The 22388-nt window shown below is 48.9% G+C and overlaps 1 protein-coding gene and 1 long non-coding RNA gene across 2 annotated transcripts; both read right to left on the bottom strand.

Annotated features, from left to right (window-relative positions):
* Positions 1-13353: 13353 nt before the first annotated feature.
* Positions 13354-14920, bottom strand: LOC125556639 (uncharacterized). The gene is made up of 3 exons (XR_007305160.2): positions 14767-14920; positions 13995-14097; positions 13354-13890 (listed from the first exon to the last, which is right to left on the bottom strand). It is a non-coding gene; the product is annotated as an uncharacterized LOC125556639 (long non-coding RNA).
* A 3951-nt stretch (positions 14921-18871) lies between these two features.
* On the bottom strand, positions 18872-21309 carry LOC125510509 (9-cis-epoxycarotenoid dioxygenase NCED3, chloroplastic). The gene has a single exon (XM_048675717.2). It carries the CDS (start codon positions 21184-21186, stop codon positions 19411-19413), a length of 1776 nt encoding a protein of 591 aa, XP_048531674.1. The 5' UTR covers positions 21187-21309; the 3' UTR covers positions 18872-19410.
* Positions 21310-22388: the final 1079 nt, after the last annotated feature.

The raw sequence follows: 22388 nt of genomic DNA, 5'->3' as shown, positions 1-22388 counted from the left end.
CATTTGACTTAATCTGTGCTGCTGAACCAATGTTTCTGCTATGACTATTTACAATTGCTAATGAGTAGTAGTAATATTTAGCCGGTCTCCCATGTATTCACAGTCTTATGACAGTTCACATGAAACAACAGTACACATGTAGAGTTATTTCTTGTACATTCGGCTTCAAGCAGAATTTCCAAACGTGCTGCAAAAAGGAAACACATGGTGGTAGAGAGATAACTAAAAGGTGTTATTTTAAACTTTTGTCATGACATGCCCTGTTCAACCATGTAATCCATAGAGAAAGCAGGGTTATCTGTTTAATTTACACTAACATAGTAGCATATTCTGCAGCAACCTTAAAATTGTTCCTGCACAGAGTTTTCAAACGACATTTGCCACCGATGTAGGTAGTCATGGCGCAGAGTTTTCCTGCACAGATCTTTTATATGAACATAAATAAAACAATACTCCCTCTGTCTCAAAATCTAAGATGTTTTTTGGCAGTCTCAAAATGTAAGATATTTTTTGACAAACATCTTACATTTTGAGACAGAGACCCACATAACACAGTGCCCGAACTGACCCCCAGGTACACTAACTCTAGACAGCCCATTGTTCTGATTTCGAAAAGTTTATGTCTGTGTTGGTGTTCTTTTATAGATGTTTCTTCTTGAATTTCCTGCTGCTTTTTTCTAATTGATTCAATCGCATGCCACTGGAATGACATACTTCAGTGGTGGTTGCTACAATTGTTTACTGGCTTACCTTTTCTCAAAACTCCAGAATTTATTGTGTATTTTGTTTTCACTCTCGCTATATCTAAGTTATGATTGGAAAGGCAGCAGCAAGCAGCCCCTAATCTCGCCGGCAACGTGGCCGTGTTAGCCGAGATGGAGGCAGCATTGCCTAGAACGCCACCTGGAGTTTGCCTTCTATATCTAGAGCATGCTCCAATCTTTCTAAGCGCACCAAAAGCCTTGATGGCGTGCATTGCTCTTGCTCAAGCCAGCAGCACACTGATAATCTGCCCACGACGGTGAGAACATGATGTAGTACACCGGTGACCAGTGACCAATGACCAATGACCTCAAGGAGTTGGAGCTGCTAGACACATACACTGACATCTTGGACACCAGTCTATTGTGACAAGACAATCCATGTTTATTGGGTCGTCTGGTCTTATGCACTTTAGATCCACTTAACCTACAGAGCGCACACAATTGAATACTAGCATTTGCAAGGAATGTAATTTTAGTTTAAGAAAACCTCAGATTATATACACGATTTTCAAGTTTTATTTGTTTATATTTCGATATTGAGTATATCATTTGGTACGTGTGTTTACCATAGACATTGCTTGGGTGCTTGGTTCAACCATGCTTCTGTACAGGGCAATGGCATGAAAATGTGTGATTGGGACTCTCAGTTGATTTAATTCTGTGGATTGTTCGTCAAAAACCATGTTAAGAGAAATGCGTGCCTCTGAAGGAGCTGATTGGTGGTGTCTACAGTTGACCTACCTGGTCCTCTTGTAAGTGAACCCCCAGGTAACGGGTGTTGGAAAATGAAAATCATATAGAGGTACGGGCATTTTCATTTATTTACACTGCACCTGAAAAGAGCGTAAAAGGCTTGGTAGCTGAGCTTTTTAAAATGTCATTGTTCTTTGTGTGTTGCCTCTGTCTTTGATATAAGCAATCGCTGTATGTTCTCACGGGATCTCGTGTGATGATTCTGGTGTTTGATGCCATGTCAAGTAACAAACAACCTGATAGGGAAAATGAACAATAGGGTAGTTGCTGTACCAAGGGCGCTACAACCAAAAGAGGATATTATGCCGATTTGAGATGTCACTAGCTAATAGTGGGTGTGGTAAGAAGGCAGTAATGATGGACGCAGCATCTTTCCAACCGAAAACACCATGTGAACTGCTTGGGTGCTGTTCAGTCAGCTTTGTGGTGTCCAGTCTACTAAGTGATGATTCTGGTGTTTGATGCCATGTCAAGTACTCCCTCTGTAAAGAAATATAAGAGTGTTTAGGTCACTACTTTAGTGATTTAAACGCTCATATTTATTTACGGAGGGAGTAACAAACAACTTGATAGGGAAAAGGAACAGACAGGGTAGTTGCTGTACCAAGAGTGCTACAGCCAAAAGAAAATGTTATGCCGATTTGAGATGTCACTAGCGAATAGTGTGGTAATAAGGCAGTAATGATGGACGCGGCATCTTTGTCCCCAAAACACCATGTGAAACTGTTTGGGTGCTGTCTAGTCTGCTGAAAGTTTGGAGTCACTAGCTGCTTCAAATGCTGACTTACATGCCCAGGAAATCACCCATTCAAAAGGTTCCCTGCGTGTTAGTATCTTTGAATATGATGAAGATTTGGCTGGTGAAAGCTCTGCTATGCACATTCTGCCGCCTTCCTTTTCCCCATTATTTGATCTTTGTGTCTTCACTCACTCTTTCTTTACCCTACCATCTTACGTTTATATGGCCGACTTCTTCGGGTTTCCTAGTTGATCCGGCAATATCACTGTACACTTTTTTTTTCGATAAACAGGGGAGCCCCCCGGCTACATTTTTATTGAGTTCTTACAAATCAATACTGCGGGAACCATGTCCATAATGGCAGGCACAGAGTTTAAACCATAAAAGATATTCACAGGAGAGACAGGTCGAACAGAAACACTCAAGATATTACTCCCTCTGTCCCATAATAAAGGACGTTTTTGCAAGCTAACATAGTTTGCGAAAACGTCTTATATTATGGGACGGAGGGAGTAGTTAACTATCTACACTTCAAAATATCCTGATTTTAGATTGAAAGGCTCATCGCCCTGTTCCATTACTTGAAGTGAAACAACTATCAATGTTATACAGCACCAAATGATACAGGCCATAAAGGATGGAATTTAAATAGAATCCAGGACAAATAAGGACACAACGCTAGAAGGATAAGAACATCAAACGCCAGCTTGAGTGCCATATCCTGGGAACTACTGCTTCGGGGGTCCTGGTACCCAGCATCAGAACAGTCTTTCGCTTCTTCACACAGAGCCAAGCCATCAAAATATATTTAGTATTGGCAATTTTGTTTTCATGAAGCCTGAGAAAATGTTTTGTTGATGAAGACCTTAATAAGCTTGTAGGTTCCTGAGATTCTGCTTTCTTACTGTCAGAACTGCTACAGCTTCTGTTGATGCTAAGGAAAATTATACTTCCTCTGTCCCAAAATAGTACTCCCTCTGTCCCAAAATTCTTGTCTTAGATTTGTCTAGATACGGATATATCAAGTCAGGTTTTAGTATTAGATGCATCCGTATGTAGACTCTTGATATATCCGTATCTAGACAAATCTAAGACAAGAATTTTGGGACGGAGGGAGTACAAAGTTGTATCAAGTCTGTGACACTCATTTTGGGACAGAGGGAGTATAATACAACTGTGCATTACCTTTCTCTGTGAAATGTATATTGCCTGAGAATCTATTTGACTGAATTTGTGCATTTAGCTGGTCTCCCATGTATTCACAGTCGTATGGCAGTTCACATGAAACAACAGTACACATGTAGAGTTATTTCTTGTCCATTCGGCTTCATTTAGAATTTCCAAACGTGCTGCAAAAAGGAAACACATGGTGGTAGAGAGATAACAAAAAGGGGTTGTTTTCAAACTTTTGTCATGACATGCCCTGTTCAACCATGTAATCCATAGAGAAAGCAGGGTTCTCTGTTTAATTTACACTAACATAGTAGCATGTTCTGCAGCAACCTTAAAGTTGTTCCTGCACAGAGTTTTCAAGCATAACATTTTCCATCGATGTAGGTAGTCATGGCACTGGATATAAACTCAATCCAGATCTTTTATATGGACATTAAATAAAATAATACCACCTCTGTAACTAAATAGAAGATGTTTTTGCTGTTCAAATTGAACTACAAAAGCGTCTTATATTTTAGTAGTAGTATACAGACCCATATAACGCATTGCCCGAACTGACCCGAGTACACTAATCCCCGACAGCCCATTGTTCTGATTTTGAAAATTTTAAGTCTATGTTGCTGGTTCTTTCTTAGAATTGTTTTTCTAGAATCTCCTACTGCCTTTTTTCTAATTGATTCAATCCCATGCCACTGGAATGACATGCTTCAATGGTGGCTGCCACTATTGTTTATCGGCTAACTGTTTCTCAAAATTCCAGAACTTACAGCGCATCTTTATTTTTACTCTCCTGCTATATCTCCAATTTATGATTGGCAAGGCAGGAGCTCCTAATCTCATCGGCAACGTGGCCGTGTGTAGCAGCATTGCTAGAACGCTGCCTGGACTTTGCCTTCAATATCTGGAGCATGTTCCAATCTTTCTAAAGCTCACCAAAATCCTTGATGGCGTGCACCGCTCTTGCTCGAGCCGGCAGCACAGTGATGATCTGACCATGATGGTGAGAACATGATGTACTACACCGGTTTCCAATGAGCTCAAGGAGTTTGGAGCTGCTAGACACATACACTGACATCTGGACACTAGTCTACTGGGATAGGACAACCCCAGTCTATTTGTCTGCCTAGTCTGATATACTTGAGATCCACTTAGCCTAGAGACTGCACACGGTAAAATACTAGCATTTGGAAGGACTGTAGAATTTTAGCTTAAGGAAACCTCAGATAATATACAGGATGTTCAAGTTTCATTTGTTTATATTCCGATATTGAGTATATCGAACGTTTGATACGTGTGCTTACCATAGACATTGCTTGGGTGTTTGGTTCTACCATGCTTCTGTACAGGGCAAGGGCATGAAAAATGGGTGATTGGGCCCAGATAATATGAATTGCTCATCGAAAAACATGTTAGAGAAATACGTGTGCTCATGCTTGCCTCCGAAGGAGCTGATTGATGATGTCTAAAGTTGTCCTCCTGTTAGTGAAAATGAAAAACGTAGAGGTACATTCATGTTCAGCAGATGAACCGAGCTTTGCTAAATATGATTGCACAAGTAACAAATTGCTATCTGCTCTATCATTGTTCATAGTGTGTTGCCTGTCTTTGATGCTATAAGCGATCGCTGTATGTTCTCACGGAATCTCGTGTGATGATTCTGGTGTCTGATGGGTTGTTGCTGTACGTACAACCAAAACAAGATATTGTGCCGATTTGAGATGTCACTAGCTAATAGTGTGGTAAGAAGGGGGTCAGTAATGATGGACGCGGCATCTTTCCCCCAAAACACACACCATGTGAACTGTTTGGGTGCTGTTCAGTCAGCTTTGTGCTGTCTAGTCTGCTGGAAGTTTTGAGTCACTAGCTGCTTCAAGTGCTGACTTACATGCCCAGGGAGGAAAGCATCCACTCGAAAGGTTCCCTGCCTGCATGTTAGCATCTTTGAATGTGATGAAGATTTGGTTGGTGAAAGGCACATTCTGCTGCCTTCCTTTCCCCCACTAGTTGGTCCTTGTGTCTTCACTCTTTTCTTTACCCTGCAAAACTTTGGGTGACCGCGGCGCAAAGAAACTAGGGAACATCATAGTGTACGAGTAATTGCCATGCCGCATTTGTGAGTGTGTTGTAAAGAAGTCTGAAATCTACTCTCCCTTATTTAACTGAAGAGGCAAATCTTTTGCCTCAATTTCAAAGAAATAAAATAGCAATCGCATCGTATGCATGACCGCCAGTGGTCATATCCCTGTGCATTGTCCGTCGTCTTTCACTGGGATCTTTACAAGCCTTCTTCTCTACAGTAGCTTTTACTACAATCGAAACTTCCTCTTTAATTCCTTCTTCCATAGCAGGTGCGCCACTGCAGAAGAAATGGCCAAATGGATGAAGAGATGCATGATACTTGATCGCGCAAACCAATCAATCTGAGGAAGCGCGCCTACTGGCTACTGGGACGGGATCTTTGTCGGCCGGGTACGCGGCGGTAGCGACGAGTGAAGTGACACATAACATGGACTGCCCACCGGAGCACCCGATCCCGATGGCTGGCCCTCGTTTCCTGGACGACTGGACACGGCCATGTGACCGAGCGAGCACCCAACCCAACCGCCGGGAGCAAGTGCCGACTGCTAGAGGGTCCCTGCTAGAGTGGTGCTAGGCCAGTAGGAGTAGCACCCTAGTACCACCATGTGCGGCTGCCGACTCTGGGAGATGAACGCCGTTGCGCCGGTACGTAAACCAATGCTTGGTGCTGAGACCCCGACAGGCTCCTTGGGTCAGTCATGTCGACGTCCGGAATCTGAACGTGGCATGATGCATGCTTAGATATTTCTACGCCATGAATGATGATACGTACTCGTGTATGATGATATGTGTGTGCATATGGCAAAACACATGGGCACGCACTGTATCGTTAGGTCTTTAGTGTTGGTGTGTATGTGGTTCCTCATGCTGGCCGAACCGATAGCCAAACGTGATTGCACCCGTACATGCCGCCTTCGATGCGGAGACGTAGGTGGCAAACATTTCAGAGCCTTTCTTTCTCTAGATTCCTTGTGAGGGGAAGTTTGTTCTGAAGCTAAGAACATCTTCAGCAGAAGATGTAAAATTTAGATCTTCAAAAGGTGTTTTATACATCTAAAAAAAAGGGTCAACTCCAAACGATGCAAAACGAAGATGTAAAACAGCTACTCCAATAGAAGATGCAAATGGAGATGTAAAAACTATATTTCAACTAGTACTTCATTTGAGGGGACGGCGGGGTCATGCAAGGTCGGAGCGGCAGTGTGTGGAGGTGGACGGCGAAGCAGAGGCGACGGGGCGGACGACGTGGGGGCAACGTCGAGCGGCGGTGACGGGGTGGAAGGCGCGCGGGTAGTGAGGTTATTGGGCGAGGTCGGAGCGGCGACGTCGGGCGGCGGCGTGGGGGCGGGCGACTCGAGCGACGGACGGGGGTTGGGCCGAATCGGGCGGCGACGGGCGGCGGAAATTAGTGGCGGCCAACGGTGGAGGAACTTGGAGCCGGCGAGGCAGGCGGCGGGTGGGGGGGGGGGGGGAGTCATGGCGGGCCCGACGGCTGGTCACGCGGAAGAGAATGGAACGACAGTTGGCAGGCGGTTGCGTTTTTACATTTTCCATAGGTGGAGATGCAAACTTGCACCGCGAGATGTTGTAGCTTACATCTTTGAAAGGCGCAGATGTAATTTTTTTTTGCATCTACACTATCCGTTGGACAGGTGTTTTTGGTCCTTGAAAATGAAAAATTAATTATTTTTGCATATATATATATGTGTATCTTTTATTAGAGATGCTCTAAAATGCTCGAACAGGCAGATCAGATCAGGTGGTGGCGGAATCGGCAAACCAACCGTCCATCCCTGTCGAGCAAGACCATGCGTGCAACTCGAAAATGCTTATACCCTACGTAATGATTCTACTCACCGTGCAACTCTGGCCGGCAGCGAGCGAGGCAACGACCAAACGGAAGGTCCAGAATCGCCGCATGCAGGCCACAAGCCCGGAACCGTTGCTTTGCGGAGGAGTACGTCAGATTACGATTCGAGTGGGAATGGACGATCGACCAACCCAGACCAGACCCAAGACATAAAGCTTCCACAAAGCTATGGACTTCTAGTGGCTCTCGTGATTTCCAAACATATGATCCGATCGAGTACTAGCTAGAGTTATCATGCATGTGCACCTCATGCATGGGGACACCAACCACGCACGCACGCGCGCACGTTGAGAATTCGTCCGTCCGGTCGTCGAGTCTTCTTCACAAACTTGTGAAGAGCACCTACCTACCTACGTAAAAAAAAAGAGCACCTACCTACGTCACGGCCGGGTGTATTGGAATTCTCTCGAACTGAACTTCCTAGTTTTCTACATACGTATGTACTCCTTCCGTCCGGAAATACTTGTCGGAGAAATGCATATAAAAATGAATGTATCTAGAACTAAAATATATCTAGATACATCCATTTCTCCGACGAGTATTTCCGAACGGAGGGAGTACCTAACCATGGTGTTCCGTCGCAACAAGTTTTCTTGTTTGCTTTGTTGATGGCATCACTGCCTACGTACGAATCATGGAGTAAGACGCTTTTGCCAATACTTAATTGCTCACTGTCACTCATCTTAAGCATGCATTTGGGTGATCGCTACGCTCCCACTAGTTATCCATCGTCAGGCATCAATGATTGCAGAGTTTGGTCATGAAATTTGTTAAACGCGCGCCTTGTGCCAGTATTTGGATGCGTTTGGTAGTCTACACGAGGGCCTACCAGACTCACGCGGTGCAAAAAATAGCATGTCTAGTTGCTTGAGCTGCATCTGCCCGCATGACTTTTAAAGCACTTCCAAACCAGGCTGAGGGGGAACGACCAAATCGACCGCTATTTCTTGTGCTAGGCTGTGTGGCGAGCCACGCTTGGCTCTCGCCTGCACCTGTGGGGAAGCGGAAGAGACGGATGGGACGTCTCTAACACGCCTTAACTCTCACGCCTCGCTTCCCTCACTGCCCGACCCCATTCACTCATCACTCTCTCACCGTCGCTTCGGTCTCTCCGATGGCCGCTCCACCACCACGCCGCCCCAGTCCCATTCATGTCGACCCAAAGTACAACAACCGCTAGGTCGAAAGCCTAACGGAGGAAGGCGTTGACCACAGCCGGTTGCTGACGGCTATCCGGTCCCCGTCCCCCTTCTGCAGGAGGCCATGGTCCGCAACAATCAATCCTCCATCGGCGTTCACTCCAATGTCTACGGCAGGGACCGGTAGTTCTTCAGTTGTGGCGGCGGCGACATACTGGATGGGAGCTGCACGTGCCAGCACCTCGACCGCACCCGGGGTGATGTTTGCCATTCTCGTGCGAGAGTTTTCTACACTCGCTCAGGCCACTCCCTCAACTGCGACGCTGTGGACCTCTAGTGCGGCGATTGTGACGGCTGTTGCAGCAACAATTGGGTTGTCAGATTGGGTTTCGACACATCCACCTTGGCCGGACCATCATTCCCATCTGGGTTTGGTCCAGCGCAGTCTACACCTCCACCTCCGGTGGCACCCCAGGTAAATCTGGTAAGTAAATCTCTTGTCTACATATTCAAATTGTGGGGCGGTTAGGGTTTTGTTGGGGCAGTTGCTTTGATCTGAATGATTTGATTGGATTAGATTAGATTCGAATCTATTCGCGTCGAATCTATTTGAACCATGCTATGTGCATACAATTTGTACTTTCCATGTGCTTATAATGTGTTCGTGTTGATGCTATGTGCATGGTTCCTACGAATGTGTCCATGCTATTTATGATTACTGATTTTTTTAACAATGCTAGAAACATGTTGGTGCTATGTATGATTACTAGGAATGTTAGCCTAGTGCTTGCCATATGCTATCGTAGAACATGCATGATCAGAGTAGGAATGATATGCTTGCTATGTTTGCATGATTACTAGGAATGATATGCTTGTTAAATGTGTTTGCTATGTTTGCATGCCCACTGCTCATAGCAATGTGCATACGTACTGATCAGTGCTATGATCAGTAGGCACTGGCCATAGCAATGTGCATGCCCACTGATCATAGCAACATGCATTGCTCAAGTCACTGCCTAGTTGTGCAGTGCAACGATGTTACTCGTTGTTGTCTTATGAACTAAAAAAGCGATGAAGACTGAGTAAGACCGAGTCGGTCATGAGGTCCCAGTCGTGGAAGACACGGCGTCGAGGACTTCATCCCCGAGAACCAGTGACTAGCAAGGATAGACATGTCAGGGAGGAGGAAGGAGGCGGCGAAGCTGTTGCCCAAGATTGGTTGTCCACCGAGGATTTTGCGCGCGGATCCGAAATGCTGAGAATATCACCATGTTCGTCGTCCCAAAGGCTTTTCAGCCTGTGATGAGAAAGTGGATATACGCCTGCCTCACGCTCAGCATCAAGCTCTCCGCCAACAGGTGGTACGAGTACTTCGTGCATGTCTAGGACTTCAACGAGGAGCTTGTGCTAGGGCAGGGCTGGCAGGGCTTCTCCCAGAAGCACAAGATCAAGCCCTGCGACATTATTGTTGTCAAGCTTGATAACCTCGACCCGAAGGTTCGGATATCGACGTCAAGAACTCTAGGATTTGCCGGTTAAGATGCCATAAGCGCGTCTATCAAGGGTCATCTAACCCAGCCCAGGCAATCTGAAGGTCCGCGAAGGCCGTTTGATGTAAGCAGTAGTAGTCTGATCGGTGGGTTTGTTAAAACTGGCCATATTTTACTCAGGGAGGAACACCCTTCTGATGTGGTGCGGGGGAAAGGGATGCCCCCACTATTCTAAAAACTAACATATGTTAAACCGTTGATGTCGGTTAACTGGTAATTTAGGCACCGTTGATGTGTTAATCTTGTGTTGTTGCATGTTTTATGTGTTGTGTATTAAGCTATGAAGTGTGGTGCACATTGATTGCTAGTTTACTTGATTTGAAAGGGGCGGGCAGAACAACATATTGCACACAAATAAATTGTTGTGATTTGCATAGCAGAACAACACATTGCACACAAACAAATTGTTGTGATTTGCATATGCTCACACCCGAATCACAAATACAGACGACCAAACAACAGGTATAAGTCTGCTCAGTGGTGCGATGCAGAACATTGTCGTTTGCACTCAGCCTCTCCTAGTTGAGTATACATGCAATTGACCCAAAAACGGTGGAGGCATCCAAACAGACCCTTCGTGTGCGGTGCATGTGTTTATTTATTTTCCTTTTTCTTTTTTCTCAGCTACTGGAATTTTATGTTTAGTTTCCTGAATGCATTTTCTTTTCCGTGGAACTAAAGGTAGGTCAAGAAACCCAGCCGGAGCTTGGCCAAACTACCTACCTAGACCCTGTTCGGTAATCACCCGCTCCCAGAACCTGCGGAGCGGGGAAACTACGACTCCTCCATTTTACACTGTAGCTCCGCCAACTCCGCTCCGAGAGTTGTGGAGCGGAGTGGTACCGAACAGGGCCCTAGTCTATCCCAATCCCACTACCAAATGTTTGGAGCATTGATCCCGCGTGATCAGCCGCCAAGCACACTGTAGTATACCACATAAACAACAGATCAGGACACGTCTGCGAGATAATGACTACTGGTCTTAGCTTAGAAAGCCTAGCGAGCATGCGTTGCGCGCTCAGCTGCTTCCCACGTGCACAGAACTGCAGACCACGCAGCGCCGCATATTTTAAGCAGCTCTCTTTAGGCACAAGATTCGCACCCAGGCGTGCCGACGTACTACTACGTCCGTTCCGTTAGTTAACCCCATTTCTTTATAATGATCCAGTAGAATTATGCCGACGGCCGGTCAGTGTCCAGTGGATGCGAAGCCTATGTCATGCATCGTCGGCTGATCGGGCTTGCAGAGGTTTGGCCTCCTCCTGCGCCTTTTAGTCATCGTCATCATCATCCCCGGTCGAAAGGTAGGCCGTCGAAAAGATACACTATCATATCATATCCGTTGAATTAACAACTAAACAAAAGCGTGTGGTTCATTTCGGTAGCCATGCCGTCCGGAGGTGCTGTAGTTCATCGAGTGAACGCGCTGTTCGTTTCCACGCCACACCGGTCGAGGAAGTAATATATGTCGATCGTGTGGCCTTCTGATCACACACCTTTTCATTTCATAGTGTATCTGGGCAGCAAAGCGAATTGGCCAAACTAAAGGGAACCCCGGGCGTCATGCTTGTCTCTTTGATCCACACTTATATTAGGGTTACTTTCATTAGTACGTATAATTTTTCGGTGCTAGACATGCACTAGTGCATGAGATCCTGGACCACACACGTTATCCGTGGTGCAGGAGCTTCCCTTCTTCGATCCATCTCATAATCCCCTTTATTTGGTTGAGTCACTTTAGTATTTGGATAGCTTGAGTTGCAAACGGATACTGTACTATAATTCATTCTTATTTATGTATTTCTGTGGGAAGTATTGTAATGCATTCAACAACTCAAAATGGAACGGGTAAGGTGACAATTATCTTCGCTAAAAAAATGTTACGACGTAATGGATTTCAAAAATTACCTTCAACCACCATCGTTGTTTTATAACTTTTTTATGATATATAAATATGAGACATAAAAAAGTTATACTCGTATAATCTAGAATAAAATTTCCCCAACTCCTGATCAACCTTATCACCGGTGGTCTCATAGATAGCAGAAGCGGTGTAGTCTGTTGGTGAAGCCCGATGGTTCCCGCAGCTAGGTTATACCTCTCAGCAGGGAGAATTTCTCCGAGACAATTCGCCGATCAAGAGTCGAAGTAGACGACCCCTCCGGGGTTCCACATGTTCCAAACTAGTGGCACGGAGGAGGGCAGGGGGGTCGTCTGGTCGTTGCTCTTATGGAGTGGTGGATCTGGTAGTGTCTTCGTGTGGGGCGATTTGATTTTTTGCCACCCTTTACTTTGGACTTTGACATTTTGCCACTAGTTACATTGTAATTGATCTGATGACACTTATTTCTTTGGACTTTGATCTTTTGCCACTTTTCAACACAAAAACAATTTATGAAAATAATAGACAAACTAAGTACAAGAAATAGAGGACCATTGTACCCTTGTACCTGTTTGACCTAAACAGAGCACATCCTTAGCCATTCCCATCCAAATCAGTGCATGAACCCCTGCACATAACCACAGCCGCCGCCGGTGTACCCTGCTGCTCCCCCGCCGGGCCTTGCTGCTGCCCTGCGGCCTTCGCCCTCTGCTGCCTCAAAAGCTTCCCCGACTCCTCCTGCTGCCTCACGTACGCGGGCTGCCCCTGCTGCTCCCATGAGCTCCATTATACATCTCCATAAGGTCAAAACTGAAATGCATAGAGCCGTTGAACCAATGATCCAAATTGCGTGAAACCTTCCCAGATTAGTCACACATATATGAATGATTTACTGTAATTTTTTGAATTTTTTCTGACAACTTTTAAATTTCGGTCAAAAGATGGTCAAACTAGTTAAGCTCAAAGTCCAAAATGCATTTTGCCGTTGAACCAATGATCCAAATTGCATGAAACTTTCCCAGACTAGTCGTACATATATGAATGATTTTTTGAAATTATTTGAAACTTTTCTGACAACTTTCAAATTTCGGCCAAAATATGATTAAACTAGTTAAACTCAAAGTTAAAATGCATTTTGCCGTTGAACCGATGATCGAAATTGCATGGAACTTTTCCAGATTAGTCACACATATATGAATGATTTTCTGTAATTCTTTGAAAATTTTCTAGGTGGTTCAAAAAAATTGTTCAAAATTTGGGCAGCATTTTGGATCAATTTGGACAGCATTTTGGCTGTTTTTTCACTTTTGAAGACATGTATGCGCACAACATCCAAATTCAAACATATATTTCAGATGGACATATTCATACACCAGGACAGAATATGAAGACAATATAGCGAAATAAAGCATTTAACATGTTTATATACCATCTACCATAAGGCCATAATTGCTGTCATGTTTTACAAACAAAAGCACAAGGCCATAGTAGTTGCCATGTTACAAACAATAGCTGCTGGCATGTTACATCCAAAGTAAAGGATGCTAAGTTTGTCATATTACAACCAAAACTATAGAGAAGATCAAGCACAACACTAGTACTTCCTTCTCTTCGGGGTCGACATTCTAGCTTTTGAGCTTGAGGCCATGTCATATTCTATCATGGTGTCCTCCACAGTTGGGGTAGGTTTCTGCGACGCCTCATCAGCCTATGCCATGGCCAACATCCTTCTTGTCACTGGATTGGGACGTCCTTGGAGACTCGCTGGCATAGTGATCATGTGCCTTGTTGGAGTGACAGCCACATCAAGTTGTGGTGCTGCATGTGTTACCTCATCAGCCAATGCCGAAGGCAACAACTTGCTCGCTTCCATCGTCAAGCTTGTAGACATAACGAGCTACTCTAATAGTTAATGTGAAGACCAGCAGCAGAGGAGGCGGCCTACTCGACAATGACCAATAAGGAGCAACATACTATGGAGTTAGTGTGTATTCGCTAATGTACTGGACAATGAGCACCAAAAAGAAGCTACTTTGCTTTCTCACCTCGGCTTGGGAACAAACAAAGGAGGAAAGTCGAAGCCGTCGTAGTGATCACCTCTCTCCGGTTCAGCAGTCTTCAACACCTAGCTCATCTGAGTTATGTGGTCTGTAACAGCAAAAAATCAAGCAAAAATCATGATATGTACAGCAGCAAGTAAGCAGCAGCGGCAATAGAAGCAATACACAGCAGCAGCACATAGCAGCGGAGATCAATGCCTGAACAGCAACAACGACTACATGGACTCACAGGTGGAGATCAATGCCAAGATGAGGGGCAAACTAGTGGACTGGATCTTGGAAGTGCACAACAAGTTCGACCTGATGCCAGGGTCGCTCTACCTGACAGTGTACATCATTGCGCTTACATCTTCCTACTGCGCTCCCCCAAGGCCGCCTCAGATCAAAAGGACAAGGAGATAAAAAGGACTATGTAGATTCTTGTGATGTATGAGCACTGCATGTACAGCAAGAGTTTGTGTGCTGATGTCTTCGCCTGGGCTTATGTATGTGCGCAGATGGACAGCAGCAGCACATAGCGGCCACGGCAGAAGCATGAACCTGAGAATCCGCGAATTCCAGGTGCAGCGGCGGCCGTCGATGCGCGGGCGAGCCGGGGGCTGTGCGGAGCGTCACGAGCCGGCGAGTAGCGGCGAGGCTCTGACCGGCCGCCGCCGCCGCTCCGCTTGCTTGTTACCCTAACCCTAGGGGCGCCGCCGAGGAGATGAGCGCGAGAGAGGGAGGGGAAAGAGGGAGGGAGCGAGAGAGAGGGACTCACCAGGGCCGCCGCCGCCATCCAGTAGCCGCCGTCGTCACCTGCGTTCGACCCTGCGTGCGAGAGAGGGGATGAGAACGACCGACAGCTCCTCTGTTCCTGGTCAATCGAGAGGTAAGGGCAAGTTCGTCATTTTTTGTGGGACCCATTTGACAGAGGGCAAAATATCAAACACTAGGTAAAAAGTGTCACCAGATCAAATACAAAATAAAAAGTGGAAAATCGTCAATGTGCCAAGTAAGGGGTGGCAAATTGTCAAATTCCCCCTTTGTGTGAAGGGTGGTCTTCGATCAAATGTCTTTCGCTAGAGTAGACGATGTCGCTTCGTGTCTTGGTTATGTAACTCCTTTGGTCCGCAACGTTCGCCAATTTTGCTGTCGTCGGGGAGCTTATGAGGTTATGTCTCATCGAATCTCTCTAGTTAGATTCTAGATGTTGTCCAACCCTCTTCTTCGCCTTCTTCGGGACAACGATCTATTTTTCAAATTGTTATCGCCAACATCTTCTTACTCCGATTGGTGAATTCCTGGTTGATGCGTCAATGTTAGCATGACTCTGATGGTGTTTCAGAGGTGCATATGTGACATCGAGCTTCACTCTGGCACGGCACCGACAAGTGCACGAAGTAAACAACACCCAATTTCACAAGGGCATGTGTGTAGTTTTTTTTAGGATAACCTAGCAAGGGTTTGTCGACATTAATATAGGATATTTGGCTCGATTTTTAAGTATCCAATTTGTAAAAATGGAGCACGTGGCGATCATCCTATTGGAAGAAAAACATGTTAATATGTTCAGAGACTTGAATCTCCATCGATCTTTTTCTTTTTCTGCGTAAAATAGTATTGCCCAGTGTAAATCACAAAGCAAAACTCAAATGGTCTTTAAAATCAACTCATATTTAAGAAAATAAGTAGACAAACAAGGCAGTAGCAAAACTTTTATGAAGTCCATGTAGTCAAAGCTTTTAGAGTATCGATGGATTGTACCCTTGTATTCAACTAATAAAGGAGAATGTACATTTATTGACAATTTTCACTGTAGCTGACACAAAAATGCTTGGATCATGGTAATCAATCTATTTATAAACGGAAATATCGGTGAGACACCATCCTCTTAACCAGTGACAGTGCCAGGATTTAGCTAGGACCCAGGCAAGCCCAGACGGGCTACTTGCTACACTGTGAAACAGTGTCCTATTTGCTACAGCTCTTGACTATTCAACCATTGGCTGATTCTTGTGGTTAGCAAAAAAAGTTGTAAATATGTGATCTAGCAATTTGCGTTCATATAAGCAAAAAGGTATTCATTATCATAATTTTTGACGGAGTATATATCGTAATTAATGAAACATACTGTTGCACGGATCTTGAAGTATGTCGGTTGTTGTGACGCCTAAGCGCTACAAATTCTTGTTTTTTTGAAAGTTGGCTGATTAATACGGAGTAGTATTAGCAAAAACCGAAAGAAGATAAAAATCGTGTGTAACCACGGGGAGGGATCGCATCCACCGCGCCTATCCGACACGTCGCCCCCCTCGCGCTCGTCCCGGGGCCGATCCTTCTCGGGCCCTTCCGGAAACGCACCGGCGTCGGTTCGACGGCATTCCCGCGGCCGGGCCAGGCGTCCGTAGATGGCATCGCATCAACGGCGCGGCAGGAGGTTGGCGGCGCGACGCGATTAGATCGATAACGATATTACCCGTCGCCTCATCCCCTCGGCCGATCGCCAGCGGGCCGCGCGTGCGCGCTTTAAATTCCCCCGCGCGTACGTGTGGGGAGGGAGCGGTTGGTTTGCCCTGGCACGCCCGCCGACCGCCCGACGTCGACGGCCGAGCCTCCCTCCGTCCTCGCGGGGCCGTTTTTCGGGTAAAGTGGTTAATCGACATCCGCCATGCATGGCATGCACGCAAGCGTGCCGGATGTGTGCGGCCCTCCGTGCACCAGCCGTCCATTTGTCGATCGGGCGGTCGATGGATGCACGGCCGACCGGAACGAAAGCACGCGGGATATGGCCTGGCCTCGTTGGGTCGTGCACGCTAATCAGTAGCTCGGGTGCTTGGACTTGCTACCAGCTCGTCTGGTTGTTAGTTGGATCTTGATCTAGTGTGTCAACCAACCTTTTCGAAAGACATGGCCCCTAAAATAATATGAATTGTCGAAGAAGAAGAATTGCTCGGTTTGAATGGCTCTACACGACAACTTCTAGACTTCCCAGGTGAACATCCTTCGCGGCATCACTGTCGAGCACCTCTCTGAGTTTGTCATCCTTTGGGAGAAAGTCTTCCATATCCACCTCAACATGGACACGCCCGACACTATCACCTGGAAGTTCACCATTGATGGACACTACTCGGCGACATCGGCCTACAAGGCACAGTTCTTTGGCCGTACTGACACTGAGATGGTATCGACCGTTTGGAAGATTTGGGCGCCTCCTAAATGCAAATTCTTCGCTTGGTTGGCAATCAACAATAGGATCTGGACAGCGGATAGGCTTCAACGTCGTGGGTGGCCAAACTGTAACCTTTGCCCCCTATGTAAGCAGGTTCAAGAGTCAGCGGCCCACCTTCTATTCCAATGCAGATACACTATGAGAGTTTGGCGCATGATCAAAGATTGGCCGGGTCTCCATGATGTGCATTCTAGTGATTGAAGTGACGCGACTTCCGTTAAAGAGTGGTGGAACCACAATGCTACCAAGAAGACACAATTGCGAAGACCACTCACTTCCTTGATACTTCTTATCTCTTGGGAGCTGTGGAATGAGAGGAATGCGCGGATCTTTCGTAATACTGATGTCCCGGTTGGAGTCATTGTTGCTAGGATTAAAGAGGAGGCGTCGCTTTGGAGCATGGCGGGGGCGAGGCACTTAAGTAACATAATGCCGCGAGAGTAGTTGTTGTAATTCGGCCATGGGCCTTAACCTCTTAAACTTCTCTCTTAAGCAATGAAAATGGCAAATTTTTTGCCGCGTTTCAAAAAAAAAAAAACTTTTCGAAAGACGTATGGACTGATCAAAGACCTGTATGCTAGTCCTGTGTTCAAGGACGGATACATTAGTTTTCAGCTAACAGTACTGCATCAGCATTTTCGCACTGCTGTTTTCTCCGAAAGTGTGTCTACACGTTTTCCAGAAAGTGGAATTAAACAAACATAAACAAATCCAACTACTCGTGCAGGAAGGAACACAGCTCCATTCGTTCAGGTGAGAACTGAGGACTGAACTCTGAAGAGATGCAGAGTGGGAGGGCGTCTTCTCCTTTTCTTTCCGATTAAAAAGAGCCATTAGCGCTTTTTGGGGTTGTGCGGTTCCTGTATCCTCCTTCGGGGGACCCCTCATCACCTTGTAGTACTGCGGTGCGGTGGTTGTGAAACACGGTCACCGTCTCTCACTCGCACGATAGAGCGGCAAGAAACATGACGACGATCGAGGGCCATACAAACATGCCGAAAGCTACAGACCGACCATCGATCAGGAGGGGCGGACCCAAAACGTCACATTTTTCACGCCGCCGATCCGTGCCTGCCCGCTAATACCCTCACCTTCAAGTCTTGTCTTCCTCCGTGTACTGACTAGGTGTCCGTCTTGCAAAAGGGCTGCCTAGCTACAAAAATGGGTCAAATTTCACGGACGGATAACCATGCTGCCTCCACTACGGACCAAATCGCTCGTTCGGCGTTTTGGCTCGAGCCTCCCGCGGTCATGTTTGGAAGAGAACATAGTACGAAACCAAGTTCCACAACAAAGACAAGAGAGGCAACATTTTCCTCACCAGATTCAGCGTCCACCCTCTCGCATCTGACGACGGACGACGGGCGGTGGCCGTGGGAAAAAAATACAAACGACAAGCCCCCATTTCAACCCAAAACGCCTAGAAGCAAAGAAAAAACCTCGGTTCATCCGAATTGGACTACTGTAACTCGCAGCAATGGATCAATCTATCCGATTCTGATCTTTTACTGACAGAGCAGAGAGGCAAGCAAGCAAGCTTCAGTTTTACATGGGCACCAAATATTGCTATTCACTGCACTGCACCCCCAACAGAAACACACAAGCAGAGATGCATAGAAAGTAAGTAACACTACGCGAACACATGACAAGAAACTGTAGTCAGCACAATCACCATATGATTATCATTACTATCAACAAATGTACACACGAGGCATGACATAAGCCAACAAGCATAGGCAATAGCAGTCGACACTCAACAGTGTGTACATATACCAACATGTGTGATCAAATGAACAATATAACTAGCAGCGGGCACCAGCTGAGCTACGGTCGCTCTGTAGAAGCAAGCACCGGCAGAGCAGCTACGAGCTGGGCCCCTCTTCCTCTCCCTCTCTCTATTTCTAATCCTCACTTCCCTGTGCCACCATGAGTGGCAGCTAGGTTTTACTACAAGCACTACTTAATTACACTGGTGTGGGCTGAAGCAAGTGTGAGCTAACTGAATATGAACAGAGACCAACTACTAGTGTGAGCTAACCGCAGGTGCAGGGGGGGATGGAAGGGAAGATTCCGGGGATCTCCTATGCCTAAGGCGAGGCTCCCTCTGGCAACTTCCTCTTTCCATCTCCTCCTCTGCTTCTTGCCGTCCTCCGGGAAACGTGGAGGCGGCAAGCGTGGCCGGGCTCGATCGGCTCAGGCCTGGGATTCGAGCTCCTTGCCGGTGACGAAGGTGCCGTGGAAGCCGTATGGCACGCGGGACGGCAGCTGGATCGTCGCCTCCAGCCGCATGTCGGCGGCATTGACCACCAGGAGCTCCGACGTGCCGGCCGCCTCGTCGTGCACGAAGGTGAGAATGTACCCGTCGTCCTCGCCGCGGGACGTGGCCGGGTCCATGGGCACGAAGCAGGGCTCGCCGCCGAACCGGCCCTCGCCGTACTCGAACTTGGTGAGCTCCCCCGTGGCGAGGTCCACCTTGGCGAAGCCGGACACCTTGGGCCACGGCTCGGCCACGGCCAGGTAGGCGTACCGCGTCTTGCGGCCCAGCAGGTTGGAGTTCACCATGCCGACCTCCAGGTTCACCTGCTCCGACAGCGCCAGGATGGGGCGGCGCGTGGACTCGCCGGTGCGGGTGTTGAGGCGGATCTCCGTGAGCACGCTCTCCAGGCACTCGTCCGACTCGTTGAAGATGGAGTCGGCGGGGGTCATGCAGGAGCCGATCACCACCACCTCGTCGGTCTCCTCCTCCTCCCACGCGTTCCAGAGGTGGAAGCAGAAGCAGTCCGGCACGTCCACCCACACCATCTCCGACGCGTCCGCCGCGCACTTTGGCAGCACGCCGAAGCGGGACGTCTTCTCCTTGTCGAGCACCACGGGCGAGCCGCCGCGCAGCATCTCTTGCAGCTTGAACACCACCTGATGGTCAGGCACGACGACATAATTCTCGGTGATGGCGAAGTCGTGGATCATGGTGGGCTGGTCCAGCGGGATCTCGACGTCGGCCGACTTGGTGCCGTCGGCCTTGAAGTAGAAGTACTTGAGGTAGGGCTTCTTGATGACGTCGTAGCTGAGCGCGTGGAGCTCCCCGGTGGCGGGGTCGAGTTTGGGGTGCGCGATCATGGGGCACTCGAGCTGCCCGTCGAAGTCGTAGCGGCCGACGGTCTGGAGATCGCCGTCGTCGGTGACGCGGACGTGGTACGGGATGTCGTCCTCGGACATGGCGAGGAGGTGGCCGTTGAAGTAGACAAGGCCGGCGTTGGCCACGCCGGTGCCGCGCGAGGGGTCGATGAGGCCGCAGGCCGCGCGGGCGTAGAACAGAGCAAGGCGCGCGATCCCGGAGTGGCCGTGGAGCTCGCCGATGGCCTTGGGGAACATGGGGCGGCCGAGCGCGCGCTCCTGCTGCAGGCGCTCCGTCTCGGTGAAGCGGGAGGCGTAGGTCTCGGCGACGCCGTTGCGGATCCGCAGGGCGTGCACCATGCCGTCGCCGTCGAACAGGTGGTGCCCGGCGACGGGGTCGAAGTGCGGGTTGGCGCCGTTCCGGGCGTACACACCGTTGATGAAAGGGGGGATGCGGCCGGTGACCGGCAGAGCCTGCACGGGCGGGGTCTCCCCGACGGGCGCGAAGTTGCCGGCGATCTGCACCGCGGGGTCGACCGTCCTGGAGAGGCCGTGGGGGCGCTCCAGCACGTTGGCCACGAAGCCCTCCTCGAAGGCGTCGAGCGCCGTGGCCGCGGCGCGCTGGAAGAAGTTGAGCTTCTTCTCCTGCCTCTCCACGGCGGGCGCCTTGGGGACGGCAATGAGGGGCTTGGCCGGCGCGGCGTCGGCGCCGCGCACGAACCGGGACGGGGCCGGCGCGCGCGGCGGGGAGCTGACGGCGCGGGCGGAGAAGCTGAGCGAGCCGGACCGGCCCGTGCGGCGCGGCGTGTGCCGCTGTATGGAGGAGACCGAGGTGGAGGCTGTGAGTGTCTGCATCTGCGGCGGCGGCGAGACTCCGGTGGGGTTTGGGCGGAATTGGCGTGGGTTTTGTTGCGAGAGAGAGAGAGAGGGAGAGCGTGCGGTGCGGGAGTGAGGAGGTCTGGATGGACCGGTGGATGGTTGATGTCTGGAGGTCGGAGGGCGAGCGTATATATAGAGTTTGAGCGGGCGGGCAGGGCAGGGGAGGCCGATACGCGTTGGTAAAAGAGATGGATCGACGGGAGTGTGGTGGACGGTTTGAACGGGGAGTCCAAGGACTCGCACACACTGGGGGGAGTGGGGGGGCGCCCACGTGGTGCGCTGCGGGGGGCGGCAGCGGGGACGAGCTGACTGGGACGTGCCCCGAGCGCCCACTTTGCTGCTGCCGCTGCGTCTTCTTGCTGGCTTTTCTTCCCTTTTTTAATCCATATAACATGTGTCGACAGGTAACAGTAGGGGGCGAGTACCGACTAACGATCGAGTTTCTCTCCCTCGCGCCAATTCGGAGGCTCTTGTTTTCTCTGCCCTTGGTACTTGCACCTTGGACTCTTCCATGTGCCCTATCCCTTCCTTTGCTTGCTTGGAGGACAGCGCGGTGCCATCAGCAGATATTTTTCCCTCAGCTCCGGTAGCAGCACCATTAGCAGCATAATTAAACAGTATCCCCGTTGATGTAGCTCGCAGGGTACCCCGACCATCCGCCGTCGACGATCGCGCCTGCAGCGTACAGCGAGGCTCAGCATCTGCGACAAGGGCGCGCGGTGTGGCCTTGTGTATCGTCCGTCCGGGGACAGTTGGGCAAATCAGACCGCGGAGGCCCTAATTTGCTGCCCCTTTGGCGGCACCACGCTCGTCAATTGCGCCTGGTCGGCTGAATTGTCTCGACCGGAGCATCATTTCCCCGGTGTAACGGAGGCTATGCCAGGGGGATCGCCCAGCATCCGTATGCCGAACAGAGACACGTTTTACTTAGATCGTATACTCCGGCACGGCACGGTGGTTCCAAGTATCAAGGGACGGCGGAGCGGCGGGGAGGGGACAAGCGCGGGGTGGTGGGCTCAGGTGCCGCCCGCGCGCGCCCACATGGTCCCCGGCATGGCCGAGCGGGCGAGCCAGGCCGCGCCCGGCAGCGTCTTCTACCATCGGCCCCCCATGCCCCTACGGGCGCGTGAACGCGCCACGTACGCCGTCGGGCGCTTGTTCGCTTCTGCTGCGTGCCC

Source organism: Triticum urartu, chromosome 5A (assembly GCF_056163025.1).
Source record: "Triticum urartu cultivar PI428250 chromosome 5A, HENAU_Tu73, whole genome shotgun sequence".
NCBI classification, from domain to species: domain Eukaryota; kingdom Viridiplantae; phylum Streptophyta; class Magnoliopsida; order Poales; family Poaceae; genus Triticum; species Triticum urartu.
The sequence above is the reverse complement of the archived record's forward strand: the minus strand, read 5'-3'. Positions and strand labels throughout refer to the sequence as shown.

Excerpts from the sequence above, each read along its gene's own strand:
- LOC125510509 (XM_048675717.2), bottom strand. The coding sequence starts at position 21,186 with ATGCAGACACTCACAGCCTCCACCTCGGTCTCCTCCATACAGCGGCAC.